General features: G+C 40.4%; 1 protein-coding gene across 1 annotated transcript; it reads left to right on the forward strand.

The window, feature by feature from the left end:
- Positions 1 to 1,551: 1,551 nt before the first annotated feature.
- Positions 1,552 to 3,061, forward strand: LOC137721085 (transcription factor MYB90-like). The gene is made up of 3 exons (XM_068460204.1): positions 1,552 to 1,697; positions 1,890 to 2,019; positions 2,448 to 3,061. Exons 1-3 carry the CDS (start codon positions 1,571 to 1,573, stop codon positions 3,043 to 3,045), a joined length of 855 nt encoding a protein of 284 aa, XP_068316305.1. The 5' UTR covers positions 1,552 to 1,570; the 3' UTR covers positions 3,046 to 3,061.
- The last annotated feature ends 13,059 nt before the right edge of the window (positions 3,062 to 16,120 follow it).

The raw sequence follows: 16,120 nt of genomic DNA on the forward strand, positions 1-16,120 counted from the left end.
TAGACCCAAAGCGTGTGGGTATGAAACCTCAGGTTTGTACCCAGTTACCAATTGTAACGCCAAAAATAAGATTGGGTAGCATGACCTCAGGTGAACCAACATAACTACATGCAATATTACATAGCTCTATGCAGAAAACCGGAAGCTTGCTCAGCTCACTACCAAGTGTTTGTACGATCATTTAAAGGTATTTAATGATTGCATTCTACAACATTGTTTGGGTGTGAGCATAGGGAATTGAAAAATTAATAAAGCAATTGTTAATAGTTAAATATCAAAAAATTAATAAAACTCCTTAAGTCATAGGGAAAAGGAAGTGGTAATAATGTGATTTTTTTTTCTTTTGAAATGATTTATAATAAAATATTTAAAATTCGTTGAAATAGAAATCGTTATTGGAGATGACAAGTTAAAGAGAATAGATAAAAAAAAAAAAATTTAAGACTATTTACCTGCTAAATTAGCAAATTTTTTTCAACAAAATTGTCAAAGATACTCTTGTGTCAAAACAACTAATGAGAGCGGTTAAGGACACTTCAAACGCAAAAATATATAAGACAAAATGTCTTCTTTTTTTTCCTGTTACAACAAAATGCCTTTTCTGAAATGTCAATAAATTCAAGCTTCTTTTATATTACAAAAAATGGAGAAATTTTGTCAATTATTTTCGTCCACAAGACACAACTTATTTGTTGATAGAACGAAATAAAAAGTTAGCGTACCTGAGCGAAAATGTTTCCATAAATATTAGTCTAGTCGTTATACGTCGAAAAAAAAAGCCAAAAATAATAAGGGCACTTGAATTCAACTTTTTAAACTCAAAAACAATTTTTAAGTTTTAAGCCTTAAAAGCTTGTTTGGTAGGACTATTTTCAAAAACTAAACTCAAGACTAACTAAAAAATATAGTCTATTATCTAAAACCATAAAAAGTGAGTTTTTAGAGTTTTTAAACTTGAACTCACTCATTTCTTTTCTCTCTCTCCTCCACTCTCAATCCAAATCTATCTCTCTATCTTTTCTTCTTTCTCTCCCCTCTTTTTATTTTTTTATTTTTTATTTTTATTTTTTTACCTTTTTCGTCTCTCCTCCAATCCGCTCTCTTCATTCTATCGGTTCTTTCTCTCACTTCTCTTCCTCTCTATCTCATTTGGTCCTCTCTCTTCTTTCTCTTTCCTTCAATCATCTCTTACTTTCTTTCCTTCTCTCTCTTGTTTCTCCCTCTTATGCGACTCCCTTTTTTTAGATCTCTTTGTCTAGTTTAAGTTGTAAGATTTAAAATTTTTAAATTGCAAACCAATCAAGTTTTTGAGTCTTAAAGAAAATTGTTTTCAAGAAATGTTCGTAAGAAATGTTTTGAGAAATGATAAAAGTTTTCAAATAGGATACCAACTGGACCTAAATGTTCCGAGTAAGGGTTAACGTTAGTTTTTGTCTTCCCTTAACTTGTGTGGATGGTAGAGATGCACGTACGTACCTGGGATTTAGATGGCCTTTATTAGACGGACAGGACGACGTGTTTGGAAGCAAGCAAACGCAGACGTACATAGCATCAAACTAAAAATTAAGGGATGGAAGAGCGTAATTCGTTGGGAGTAGTGAGAAAAGGTGCATGGACTAAAGAGGAAGACGATCTTCTCCGGCACTTCGTTCAACAGCATGGTGAAGGAAAATGGCATCCGGTTCCTCTCAAAGCAGGTAATTATCAAACAACACATATATTCAAGTGTAAGTAATCTATTGAGAGAGTCAGCTAGCTTATTTAGATTCATAGTCCAACATCATACGGATGTGTTTCACGATATATATATATATATATATAATAGAGAGATAGAGAGGGTTTTAGGGTTTTAATTTGCAGCATGTAAGTGAATGTAAGTTTGTTTGCAGGTTTAAACAGATGCAGGAAAAGCTGCAGACTGAGGTGGTTGAACTACTTGAAGCCAAGTATCAAAAGAGGAGACTTTGGAGAGGATGAAATAGATCTAATGATCAGACTTCGCAAACTAGTAGGAAACAGGCAAGTCATGCAATATTACATATATATTTTAGAAGATTTGGATTGAAAATAACGGTTGGAGAATAGAGTTCTACGTCGGAAATATAACAAAACATCTACAATTCAAAATTACATATATATTTTAGAAGATTTGGATTGAAAATAACGGTTGGAGAATAGAGTTCTACATCAGAAATATAACCAAACATCTACAATTTACATATGCAAGATTCAACTCTTAATATCACCAAGGCCTTACTAATAGATGTTAAGTTGTGGACAATATCGATGATATTAGTGGTGTGCTCAAATTTGTTTCCTTAAGTTGGGCTTTCAAAAAGTTATGATTGCTCCAACTTATGAAATGAATGACTTGGGCTTTATTGGCTCTGGTGAATGAATACATAGAATGATTTTCTAATTTTTCTCCACGTATGTACACAATTTAGGTGGTCAATGATTGCCGGAAGACTTCCAGGAAGAACAGCAAACGATGTGAAAAATTACTGGAGTACTCGATTAAGGAGGAAGAAGTCGGCTTCATGTGACAAGTTGAAAAGTCATAAACCCCTACAACAAGTAGCTAAAGTAGAAACAACAAAGACCGACGTAATACGACCTCGACCACGAACCTTCTCCAAAAACTTGAATTATTTGAGCAGTAAATTAGCTGCAACTAATTCTAATTTACAACAGCATAATAATCTAGTGTTATTACAAGAGCCATTGGCAGTGACTTCATCATCAACACCTATAGAGATTAATGGAATTAGTGAAACCTTGTTAGGTGATGATAACAAAGACAGTAGTAGTACTGTTGAAAGAGCACTATTATGGTCTGGTTTGCAGTTAGAGGAGGAACATGATCTCTTCACAAACTTTTGGATTGAAGAAGATGATGTTATGGCCCATACAACATCAATAACAAGAAGAATAGGTGCCAATTGTAGTACTACTCAACAGGAAGAAGGTTTGATGAGTAGGAGGGACTACTTCTTCTCCTTTGATGACATGGATATTTGGAACAACTCAAAAGCATGTATTTGAACTAAAGCAATTTGTATATGGCTTTCTTTTTTTTTTTTTTCCTGCTTTTTTTTTTTTTTTTTTTCTCTTTTTTTAATTTTTATTGTAGTATGTTGGGTACTATCATTTTTTAGTATGGTTGTTGAATAAATAATAATTAATCTAATATAATTTGTTTTCCTTATTGTAGTATGTTACGTATTATAATTTTTAGAATAATACTGTATATTCCTAGGGAATGAGTTCATTCTCCTTCATGGAAATAAAGTATTTTTACTTTAGAAATTTTAAAATCGGAACCATCTAATATCTTAACCGTCATTTGAAGATCATCTATACAAAAAATCATTTGAAACAGCGATCGTTTAGTCATCCAAAAATATCAAGTAAATGGACAGTTCGTCATTATTACTTGGTAATTATACCACTGATTTATTTGATACATCTGAATGACCCAATGATCTCTGATTCAAATTATTTTTTTGTAGGAATGATCTTCAAATGAGGATGAAGATATTGAACATATATATGGTTTTGATTATGAAACTTGTATGGTGAAGATACATTGTTTGCAAGTGAGGGAATGAACTCATCCCACAAAGGGGCTCCAAAAGGGAAATGCAAGTATTATTCCATTTTTTTTTTTTTTAGTTTAGGATATGCTTGTGTTCCCCCATAGGGAAATGCACATATCCTTCATTTGAATAACATATATTCACCATATAAATTTCATAATTGAAACCGTTTAGTTTTTTTTTACTGCACAAAGTGACAATAGAAAGTGTCAAGTTTGTGACCTTCGCTAGGTTGCTCTGGTCATTAGTGTGGATAAGTATGTAAATGAATAGAGACAGGGAAGTAAATAACACAAGATGTACGTGGTTCACCCAGATTGGCTACGTCCACAGAGTAGAGGAGTTCTCATTAGTTGTGAAGGGTTTACACAAATACATAGGTTCAAGCTCTCTTTTAGTGAGTTCTAGTGAATAGTTTAGTACAAATGACATTAGAGATTATTGTGGGAGAATGATCCCCTTTTATAGAAGAGAGTTTCTAGCTTTGTTCTGACATTGACACGTGTCATGTTGTGATTGACCTCTGATATCAACACGTGTTGCACTATGATTGGCCTCTGATACCGACATGTGTCATGTTGTGATTGGCCTCCTGGTTGGAGGAAAAGTCTTGTGGGTCCTTGACGGTATGTTGTTGACCGGTGCTTAGTAGTTTCGGGATTGGTCAAGTATGGTACAAACAGTGCTCCCTTAAGTTCCCGAGTGAAGGAAGCTCCTCGGTTGGGGACTTGCAAGATCCAAGCCATTGAGTAATCACGAAACTTCCAAGTACCGAAGTGTGGTGTCGCCTTCACTTACCTTCTTTGTCCTGTAAGTAGATGTGGCATCTTCTCTTGGAAGTACTTTTCCTTCATCCAGGAGTGGTATCTTTGGTTGGCGTTGACGCACAAGGTAATCTATCATTTTCATTTGAAGCTTACTTGGAGTTTCGGGTTTGGTCAAGTGCGATACAAACCATATAGTAGGAGTCCCCCAAGTCTCTAAGTGAGGAGATCTGCCGAAGGAGGTGACAGATAAGGTAAGCAATCGAGGTTCCAAGCAATCAGTCTCAGATTGGTAGGTTGATCTTGGGTTCCTACTGATTGCACTCATTCTCCTTGTCTCTCATTCAGCAATAAAGATAAAGAGAAGAAACAGGGAGAATAGATGATATGAGGTACTCTTGTTTTTGGAGAAGATAGACGAATCGGCACATGTTTTGGTGTACTTGACTTTCCACAGGTGTATTCTTGAACTGGGTTGGAGGGTTTTCTGGTTTCCTCCAAAGGAGCGAGCCGACTCCAGAATTTGAGGGTCAAAACAAGTCCGTCAGACCTGAAGTATGTTCGATCCTAATGATATGGGATACTTTTGCTGTTTGACAAAGTAGTAGATGTGGTATGGCGAAGCTTTGTTCTTCGACGACGGTGCTAGCAAAAGGCTGTTGAGACTTCTCAATCTCTTCAATTAAAGCAATGATGCCGAGCTTGGATTTGACTTAGACTCTTCCGTCTGGATTGTGCGGTTCCACAAGAAAGGGCGTCGTGCTGTAGTGATCTGTTCTAGCTCACCGTTGAACCTTCTGCTTCAATCTTTTGTATAGCAGAAATGGTGCGCAACCTTTGCATTTAAATGGTCCTTTAAAGCACTACTTCTCAGTGACTCATCCATACTTGGCAGCTTCAGTGTAAAGAGCCAATATCGTACCAACTGTTCTGAGGTATTTGCCGAAGGAATTCATGACCTTGACAACAGTTGAGGATGAGTACTCGAGAGTAATGCTAGGCAAGCGACCAGGCAAGGGTTCTGGGCAATCAATTCTAGATCGAAAGTTTGATTTCAGGTTCCGACTGATTGCATTCTTTTTCCTTGTCCTGCAGGTAAGAGCAAGGGTAAAGGAAAAGACAAGGAAAAAGCATGATATGGGATACTCTTGCTTTCAACTTTGATGATATGAGATATTCTTGCTCTGATGTGGCTGGTTGGCATGGGTATTATTGAAGGAGAAGAAAACGGAGTATTTCGAGAGGCTAGATTGGGAATGTTATTTCGGATGTGGGGAAGGGTTGAGCATTTTTTTTTGTTTGGCAGGTCTGCCTACCTGTGGAGGATGAAGGTCGACATATATAGGAATTGTCCCAACAGCGAGTGGTAATGCTGTTCCTTTACTCTTCTCGGTCAAAAGAATGTAGTGCTCGTTGCAAGGTTCACATGTTTTAACTTTGTCAGAGCACTTTGAAAAAGTGGTCTGTGGTATCCAGAAAGCTGATGTTGCGTGTGAGAATTGTGGACAAATTTTATCCAATGAAATCCGACTTCTCGAAGTTCGGGGAGCGATGCGTCTTCGATTTTTGAGTAGGCAATCTTGTTGGGGATATGGTTCTCAAGATTCGGAGAGCGGTGCCACTTTGATTTCTAGGCAAGCAATCCTGTTGGGAGTGTTTTCTCAGATGTGAAGAAAGGTTGGGCATTTTTGCAAGTCTGCTTTGCCATGGAGCACATAGGTTGACACACATAAAGATTTTCCAATAATCAAGCAGTGGTGCTATTCCTTTATCTTTGTGGGTAATAGTAGGGTAACTGGGCCTTCAACATTTACCTGTCTTAACTTTGTCAGAGTTCTTTGGCAAAGTTGTCCTTGGTATCCGAGGAACTGATGTCGCGTGTGGAGATTGCTAATAAATTTTAACCCAGGAAATCCGCTTCTCGAAATTTGGAGAGTGGTGCCTCTTCGATTTTTGAACAAGCAGCCCTATTGAAGATCTGGCTCTTTCTTTTATAGGAGCACCAATTAAGTTCAAGGAGTCCGTTCTGAAAGTTATTGCTTGTAGGAATTTTTCTCTTATCTTCGTACTTTTGAGACTTACTGTACTTCATTTTTTTCTTTATCTTTTCTCAGAATGTCTGGCCCCTCCGACCGTCGTTTGGACTTGAATGTTGTAGAAGAGGTAGCCATGTCTCCTCAAGATAACATATGGCGTCCATCCTTCTTATCTTCTACTGGTCCCCTTACTATTGGGGACTCTATGATGAAGAATGATATGACCGTTGCGGTGGTGGTCAAGAATCTTCTTACTCCCAAAGACAACAGACTATTTTTCAAACAATCCGATGAGTTGGCTGTTAAGGATTCTCTGGCTTTCAATGTTCAATTTGCAGGTTCTATGTCTAATATGGCCCAACGCCTATTTGCTCGAACCCGCCAAGTTGAATCATTGGCGGCTGAAGTGATAAGTCTCAAACAGGAGATCAGAGGGCTTAAGCACGAGAATAGACAGTTGCACATGCTCGCACATAGCTATGCTACAACCATGAAGAGAAAGCTTGACCAATTACAGGAATCTGAGGGTCAGATTTTAAATGATCATCAGAGGTTTGTGAGTTTGTTTGTAAGGCATTTGTTGCCTTCGTCCTCTGGGACTGTATCACATACTGAAGCTCCAAATGATCAACCTCTGGTGCCTCCTCTTTCTGGGGTTCTGCCCAGTACTGAGTCTCCAAATAATCACCCTCCGGTGCCTCCTATTTCTGGGACTTTGCCGAGTGTTGAGACTTTTCCTGAGCAGCCTTTGTGAAGGCGCCCTCTTGTTTGTTTATTTTGATTCATGTGTATGCATGTATTTGTAATTTATCGAAGATATCAATAAATAAGCTTTACTTCATTCAACGTGTTGTGTTAAATACACTAAGGTATCCTTCACTAAGTTCTTTGAATTTTTTATTTTGTTGAAGTTTGAATGTTGAAACTTCGTGGGTGGGACCCTGTGGGTTGAAATAGTGCTCCCTTAATTTCTTGAGTGAGGAAAACTTCTCGGTTGGGGACTTGAAAAATCCAAGGCACTGAGTAGTTGCGAAATTTCTGAGTACCAAGGTGTAGTGGTATACGGTAGAAGTCCCCCAAGTCTCCAGTCGAGGGAGTTGACGAGGGAGGTGTCTTGCTAGTAGGCAATTTTCCAAACAAAACTTCACCATTTTCCTTTCTAAGTGGTTGCCCAAAACTCCTCATTCATATATATTTGGTATGAAAGTTGTTAGGCCCAAAGAAAGGAAGGCCTAGGCTCATCTTTCTTTCTTTCTTTCCCTTTTTTTTTTTTTTTTTTTTTTTGTGAAGATTTGATGTTGAAGTTTTGGTGGTGAAGCTTTTGTGTTGAAGCTTTGTTGGTGAAGCTTTTGTGTTGAAGCTTTGTAGGTGAAGTTTTTTGTGTTGAAGTTTTGTTGGTGAAGCTTTTGTATTGAAGCTTTGTAGGTGAAGTTTTTTGTGTTGAAGTTTTGTTGGTGAAGCTTTTGTATTGAAGCTTTGTAGGTGAAGCTCTTGTGTTGAAACTTTGTAGGTGAAGCTTTTGTGTTGAAGCTTTGTAGGTGAAGCTTTTGTGTTGAAGCTTTTGAGAATTGTAGTTGCTCTCCATTGATGAAGCTTTGTTTGATGTTGAAACTTTGTAGGTGAAGCTTTTGTGTTGAAGCTTTGTTGGGCACCATAAATTGATTTTGCTTCACACTATCTTGATCAAGAGTGTGTGAAGCTTTTGAGAATTGTAGTTACCCTTCACTTGTTGAAGCTTTTGTTGGCACCATAAATTGATTTTACTTCACACTATCTTGATCAAGAGTGTGTGAAGCTTTTTGAGAATTGTTGTTGCCCTTTACTTGTTGAAGTTTTTGTTGGCACCATAAATTGATTTTGCTTCACACTATCTTGATCAAGAGTGTGTGAAGCTTTTTGAGGTTGTTGCCCTTCACTTGTTGAAGCTTTTGTTTGCACCATAAATTGATTTTGCTTCATACTATCTTGATCAAGAGTGTGTAAGGCTTTTGACATTTGTTGAAGTTGTTGAATTTCCCAATTTCTTTTCTTCTTCTTTTTTTATTTTTTATTTTTTATTTTTGGGGAAAATTAGAAATTTGAAAATGTGGGAGAGACAACATATACCAATTTTGCTTCCACACTGTTGAGCAAGAGATTGTGATGCAAGCCCCACCTTGTAGTAATCGAAGGTTTGGATGAACCATATAAATTGAATTTACTTCAAACAGTCTTGATCAAGAGTATGTGAAGCTTTCTACGAGTTGTAGTGTTTGCATTGTTTCAGAGGAGAAATGTCTGAAGCAGATGTAAGAGGGCTGAAGAGGTTGATCTTTGTATACCATGCATTGAAGCCGTTGTTGGCTTGCAATAAGACTTTGTTGGTGACTATAACTCTTGTTAGGCATAAGTGCTCCCCTAGTTGAGTTGTAAAGCTTGAGAGTTTTTGATTATTTGTGAATACTAGGAGTTCACATATAAAAGTTGTACCACTCGTCTTCTGGTTGGTGTAATGAATGGTGAGTTGCTTTCATCACTTGGTTAGTGGTACGAATGTGAGTTCCTTTATCACCTTTCATCACATTTCATCACCTAGTTGGTGGCACGAAGATGAGTTCCTTCTTCACTTGGTTGGTGGCATGAAGGAGAGTATAGGCTGTACATTTCATCACCTCGTTGGTGGCATGAAGATGAGTTCTTTCTTCACATTTCATCACTTGGTTGGTGAGAATAAGGGCAAGGTGTCGAGGCACATTGTAGCAAGTGTCGAATGACACAAAGTGTGTTGAACCCTTTCGAAGCACATTTGGCTTATGTATGGATGTGTTGGAATGTATGATGTTTATGTATGAATGTGTTGGAATGTATGATGTTTATGTTGATTGACATGAGTGATGCTTATGAATGTTTTGCTATGCATGAAGGGATCATTTGTTTGGATATATGTCATGTTGACATATACTTATACTTTATTTCATGTTGTAAGCATTCGTGTTGAAGCTTTGAACCTGAGCGTTTCAGTGATAGGGATGTAAGGGAGTTAGGACCAAGTTGTCTAAATCACCTCTTTATTGAATTGATGCCAAATGGCCTTCATTACATAGGATGCCAAATGGCCGTAGCTCAACACTTGTACAGTGTAAGTCTACTTGTAATAGTACTTCAAGTGATCAGCGTTCCATGGATGGCCAAGGGTCTTACCATCGAAGCTCCTGAGCTTGTAAGAACCAGGGTGACTGATGCCAATAACTTCAAACGGTTTTTCTTCAATACCCAGTCCCCTACTTTGTCGCAGAGTAAGCGTGCCTTCACTCGGGACTCTGTCGCAGAGTAGTCTTTTCTTCAATACCCAGTCCCCTACTTTGAAAGAGTGAGGTTTGACTCTTGAGTCATAGTAGTTGGAGATGCGCTGCTTGTAGGCGACATTCCTCAAGTGAGCCTAGTTTCTGTGTTCCTCGACTAGATCCAAGTTGAGGGTGAGTTGTTTGTCATTTTCACTTTGCATGTAGTTCTGGACTCGAAACGTTGCTTGCTCAAGCTCAACTGGGACAACAGCCTTTATACCAAAGGCAAGTGAGAATGGATTTTCTCCTATTGAAGTCTGATATGAAGTGCGGTATGACCAAAGAACTTGGGGTACAAATTCTGGCCAACAACCTTTAGCTTTGTCCAAGCTGGTTTTCAAAGTGCGCTTGATTATTTTGTTGATGGCTTCAACTTGTCCGTTAGACTGGGGATGAGCTGGGGAGGCAAAACATAAGTTGATGTAGAACTTAGAACAGAACATCCTGAACTTCTTGTTGTCGAATTGTCGCCCATTGTCCGTGATTATCGCATTAGGAATTCCAAATCTGCAAAGGATGTTCTTCCATACGAAGTCTTCTATTTTTGCCTCAGTAATGGTTGCCAAGGGTTCTACTTCGGCCCACTTTGTGAAGTAGTCAACTGCAACGATTGCATAGCGGACCTTGCCCTTTCCTGCAGGCATTGGGCCGATCAAATCAAGTCCCTATTGGGCGAAGGGCCAAGGGCTGATCATAGGAGTAAGAGGCTTGGGAGGGGAGTGATGAATAGTTGCGTATCGTTGACACTTATCACATGAGCGGGATATTCTGATGGCATCTTGGTGGAGTGTTGGCCAATAATATCCTTGGCGAAAAGCCTTGTGTGCTAGGGATCGAGATCTAGCATGATCTCCGCAGACTCCTTCATGTATTTCTTGAAGGACAATTTTCGCTTCCGCAGGTGTGAGGCACCGTAAGTATGGTAGGTTGAAACCTCGCTTGTAGAGTTGGTTATTAATGATCAGGTAGCGGGTAGACTTGTATCAAACCTATTTAGCTTGGACTTTATCATTTGGGAGAGTGCCATGAACAAGGAATTTATAAATTGGGGTGATCTAGCTATCCCCCTGTTACAAGTTGCACACTTCTGTGACCATGGTGCTTGATGTTGCCAACAATTCGACATGAATTTTTCTCCCAATCTTGTCTTCCACTGCTGCGGCGAGGCGAGCCAAAGCATCTGCATGACTGTTTGCCGCTCGAGGGACTTGGGTGATCTGGTAGTGGAAATGCTTGAGCAAAAGTTGCGTTTGCGCAAGATACGCTGCCATGGAGTTATCCTTAGCATCAAAGTTGTTCGTAACCTGGTTAACCACCAATTGGGAGTCACTGAAGATATTAATTTGTTTAACTCCAAGGTGTTTGGCCAAACGTAAGCCTGCTAAAAGGGCCTCATACTCGGCTTCATTATTTGACGCCTTGAATTTGAAGCGGAGAGCATACTCCATTGCCACTTTGTCGGGGGTAGTCAGGACTAGTCCTGCTCCACAACCCTGTTGGTTGGATGAGCCATCAACATATAGAGTCCATACTGGGAGTGTTGGTTCTACCTTCCGGGTTTCCAGGGTTGATGAAGCCGCTGCCTCAGGTGTAGGAGAAATGTCAACGGGATAAGTGAATTCCGCAATGAAATCTGCAACTGCTTTCCCTTTTCAGTTATCTTTGGGTGGTAGGAGATGTCAAATTCTCCCAGTGCTATGGCCCATTTGATCATTCGCCCCGAAGTGTCAGGACTCTGAAGTATTTGTCGGAGGGGGTGATTGGTAAGCATGATGATGGAGTGTGCTTGGAAGTGAGGGCAAAGTTTCCGAGCAGACATGACTAATGCTAGAGCTAATTTCTCAATGTTAGAGTATTGTGTCTCTGCATTGTGTAGAGCCTTGCTAGCGTAGTAGACAAGTCGTTCAATATTACCATCCCTACGAATAAGGGCGGAACTGACTGCTGAAGCTGAGACAGATAGATAGACAATTAGGGTGTCACCAACTTCAAGTTTGGAAAGCAGAGGGGCTTTACTCATGTACTACTTGAGGTTCTTAAATGCTTCGGCACATTCATCGGTCCACATAATCTACTTCTTACTTCCCTTATGTGCTTTGAAAAAATGAGCGTATTTGTCTGTAGCCTTAGAGATGAACCTGGTCAAGGCTGACACCTTGCCAGTAAGGCTTTGGATGTCTTTTGAGGTTACTGGTTCTTTCATGTCCATGATTGCTTTGATCTTCTCGTGGTTAGCTTCAATGCCTCGTTGGCTAATCATGAGGCCCAAGAATTTTCCAGAGCCCACACCGAAAGCGCATTTGTTGGGGTTCAACCTAATTCGATACTTCTTCAGGATGGAGAAGGTTTCAGACAAGTTGGCAATGTGTTGGTCAGCATGTTTGCTTTTGACTAACATATCATCAACATAAACTTCCATGTTTTTCCCAATCTGTTCAGCGAACATTGAATTGACTAATCTTTGATGAGTTGCCCCTGCATTCTTTAGGCCGAATGGCATGACTTTATAGCAATATAGTCATCTATCAATGGTGAAGGCCGTCTGTTCTTGGTCCGAAGGGTTCATGAGGATTTGATTGTACCCTGAGTAAGCATCCATGAAGCTGAAGAGTTCACACCCTGCTGTAAAGTCTACAAGTCTATCAATGAGAGGAATGGGAGAGCTATCCTTCGGGCATCCTTTGTTTAAGTCGGTGTAGTCGACACACATTCTCCACAAGATCTTTTGATGCAAGAGACTTTCCTTGGTTGGATTTTTTTTAACAAGGACCACATTTGCTACCCACGTTGGATAATTGACTTCACGGATGAAGCCTATGCTTTTAAGTTTTTCAACTTCTGCCTTCATTGCTTTATAACGTTCAGCATCATAAGATCTTTGCTTTTGTCTCACCGGCTTGGTTTTGGGATCAATACTCAAGCGATGACAGATGATATCAGGAGAGATGCCTGGCATGTCCTCGTATGACTAGGCAAAGACTTCGTGTTCTCTTGCAAAAAAGAGATCAATGCCAACCGAATGGGTGGTGACAAAGTGGTGCCAATCTTCACTATGCGATCTGGATAATCTTTTGAGATAGAGACGATCTCCAACTCTTCAGCAGGTTGTGTTTGCTGGGTGAAAGAGTAATCTCAATGATCGTCGGGTTGATTGTTACCACCGTGAATATTCAAGCTGGCTTTGTCCGAGCTGGTCTTGATAACTTAGTCATGTATAGAAATTGTTTCTTTGGGTACATGCAAGTGTTGTTGCTTGACTGAAGTGTTATAACATGATCGTGCACTAAGTTGATCTCCTCTGATGTAACCATTGCCATAGGGGGTTGGAAATTTCATCAACAACATATGCGTGGATACCATGGCCTTGAGATCATTAATGCCTGTGCGCTCAAAGATGACATTGTATGCGGTTGGGCAGTCGACCACTAAGAAGTTAGTGGTGATGGTGGCTGTGTACGGGCCTGTACCGATGGTGAAGGGTAAATGTACGCTCGCTAAAGGTTGCACGACATCACCAGAGAAGCTTATCAGAGGAGAAACCGAGTGATCGAGCAAGTGTTCAGCTACATTAAGTGTTTTGAAAGCTTCAGCAAACATGATATTAACCGACGCCCCCGTGTCTACTAGGATTTGTCATACATCAAAGTTGGCTATGTGAGCCTCCACAATCAGTGGGTCGTTGTGAGGATAAATGATACCTCTTTCTTCTTCAGGGTAGAAACATATTGGATCCCAGTTAGGCTTTTGATACTTGCCTCCCCTGATGTCTTCCACGTGAAACACTTGGTGGCCAGGCTTCAACATTCGTTCATTGTTTTTCATGGCCCTGTTGGAAGATTCAGATATGGGTGTGCCACCACTTATGGAATATATCACATTCACTTGGCATTGGTTGCGGTTATCCCTTGGAGGGTGAAGGAGGAACTGGTCAATTTTTCCTTCACCTGCCAAAGCTTCAATATGATCACGGAAGGTGATACATTTCTCGCCGTCATGGCCATTATACTCATGGTAACCACAAAACATGCCTGTGTTCTTCGTGGACTTGAAATCTGGCTCCCTCGGCCTTGGCTTTGGTATCAAGTGAGCTATACTAGGGTAAATGGATGTGCATGTGGTGTTCAAAGGTGTATATGTCTCATACCTTGGGGTAGGACCATTCTTGACACGTGTTTGCCCTACTGCATTGACCGCCTGGGGGCGGGTATTGTCGTGGTGATACCTTTGGTTATCGCGATAGTGCCCCTTACTCTTTTTATTAAAATGAGACTGGTGAGGATGGAAGTCTTTCTTCTTGCCCTGAGAATGATACGCCTGTTGACTTAGCGAGGTATTAGGTAGGGCAGGGGGAAGCGTCGCTGCTGTTTGGAAGGTTAAGGTCTTCTCATTCGGTTGGATTTGGCTTCCACTCCCCATTTGCTGATAAGGGATGGCTGTAGGAGGTTTCCCTTGATATGTCCTTGCCTCGGCAGAGGCATGGTTATAAGCTTGTGCCATTACCTCAGAGTAAGTTTTCCAAGTGTTAGCATTGATCATGTACTTGAAGAAATAGTCGCGTAGGCCTGCCGTGAAGGCTTTAAGGGCGGTCTTGTCATCTGCCTCAGCGCAGCGAGAATACTCATGGCTGAAACAGCTGGCATACTTTCGTAGTGACTCATCCAGCTTCTGGCGAATAGTGTACAAGTCATCTGCGGAATGCAAGCGAACTGTCTGGAAGATATGTTGAAAGACAAATAGTTTCCTCAGTTCCTCAAATGAGTCTACTGTCTCAGGTGGAAGACGACAATACCAATTCAGAGCTCCGCCAAAGAGGGTAGAGGGGAAGAGAAGACATCGTTCTTCGTCAATGTGCATCTGGTATGCCTTGATGGACTTAAAGAGGTTAAGGTGCTCAATCAGGTCCTCCCTTACAGTGTAGAGTTGTAAGCCAAGCTTCTGCTTTATCTTTGCCTGGAAGGGTAAGAGGGCCAGGCCTAGGTTGGTTCCAGTTAGGTATTTCGGCCTAACATTCGGCCTTCAACTTATTTACTTCCTCAAGGAGTTGTAGGACAAGGGGGTCCTGAGTGGAGTCAGGTACTGCTGGATCCTTCTTCCGTAAGTCTCCATCTCCTCTTAGAAGTAGGAAAGCTTGGTCAAGGGCATGAGATTTTTCTTTGGACTCACCGTACTAACTTCCAGGGCGAGCCTGTCGAAACGCCCCCGAGTCCCCCGTACCTACATATTCCTCTAAGACATGTCGCTCATTCTCTAGATTGGCAATTGACTTGGGGCATGGAAGAGGACCGAACCTTTCAGAAACCCTTGGATCATTGACCTTCGAGCTTGTGTGGATGGGGTTTTCTCGACCTTGCCTCAAGAAGTCCCGGCAGTCGCGATAAACAGCTTTTGATCTTTCTACTCCTTCTGCAAGAAGGTGCCTTCCTCCACTTCTCCTGCTTCGGGTCGAAGCAGCTGGGTCGAGAGAGGTCTCATGTTGATCAACACCTCGATGAGTAACTCGCTCCCCATTAGGGATATCCATGTTGAAGGCAGGTGATCCCCCGTGTTGGGGGGCACCCAGGTAGTGGTTGACTTCCCCGGGGGTGATGAGAGACAGGGAAGTAAATAACACAAGATGTACGTGGTTCACCCAGATTGGCTACGTCCATGGAGTAGAGGAGTTCTCATTAGTTGTGAAGGGTTTACACAAATACATAGGTTCAAGCTCTCTTTTAGTGAGTTCTAGTGAATAGTTTAGTACAAATGACATTAGAGATTATTGTGGGAGAATGATCCCCTTTTATAGAATAGAGTTTCTAGCTTTGTTCTGACATTGACACGGGTTGTGTTGTGATTGGCCTCTGATATCGACACGTGTTGCGCTGTGATTGGCCTCTGATACCAACATGTGTCGTGTTGTGATTGGCCTCCTGGTTGGAGGAAAAGTCTTGTGGGTCCTTGACAGTATGCTGTTGACTGGTGCTTAGTAGTTTCGGGATTGGTCACGTATGGTACAAACATTTTTAATCTTTATTTAAAAATCATCCTTACAAAAAAAAAATAATCATTCAAACGGTAAATCGTTTAGTCATCCAAATGTATGAAACAAAGCGATGGCGTGATTACCAAGTAACATAATCATGATGGATTGTCCATTTATTTGATACATTTGGATGACTAAACGATCTTTTGATTTGAAGTAATTTTTTTAATTTCGTATAGATGATCTTCAAATAAAGGCTAAGAAATGGAATAGTTCAAATATGGAGTTTATACAGTGAATATACGTAGTTTCCAAAAGGTAATTATGGACATTCCTGAGAAAACAAGTATTATTATCTAGTTTGTTCGGAGAAAGGTTGCATACATTGATAATTTGTGTTCTATAATCATGACACACTAAACACCAATTTGGATTG

The sequence above is a fragment of the Pyrus communis genome, chromosome 16 (assembly GCF_963583255.1).
Source record: "Pyrus communis chromosome 16, drPyrComm1.1, whole genome shotgun sequence".
In the NCBI taxonomy this organism is placed as follows: Eukaryota; Viridiplantae; Streptophyta; class Magnoliopsida; order Rosales; family Rosaceae; genus Pyrus; species Pyrus communis.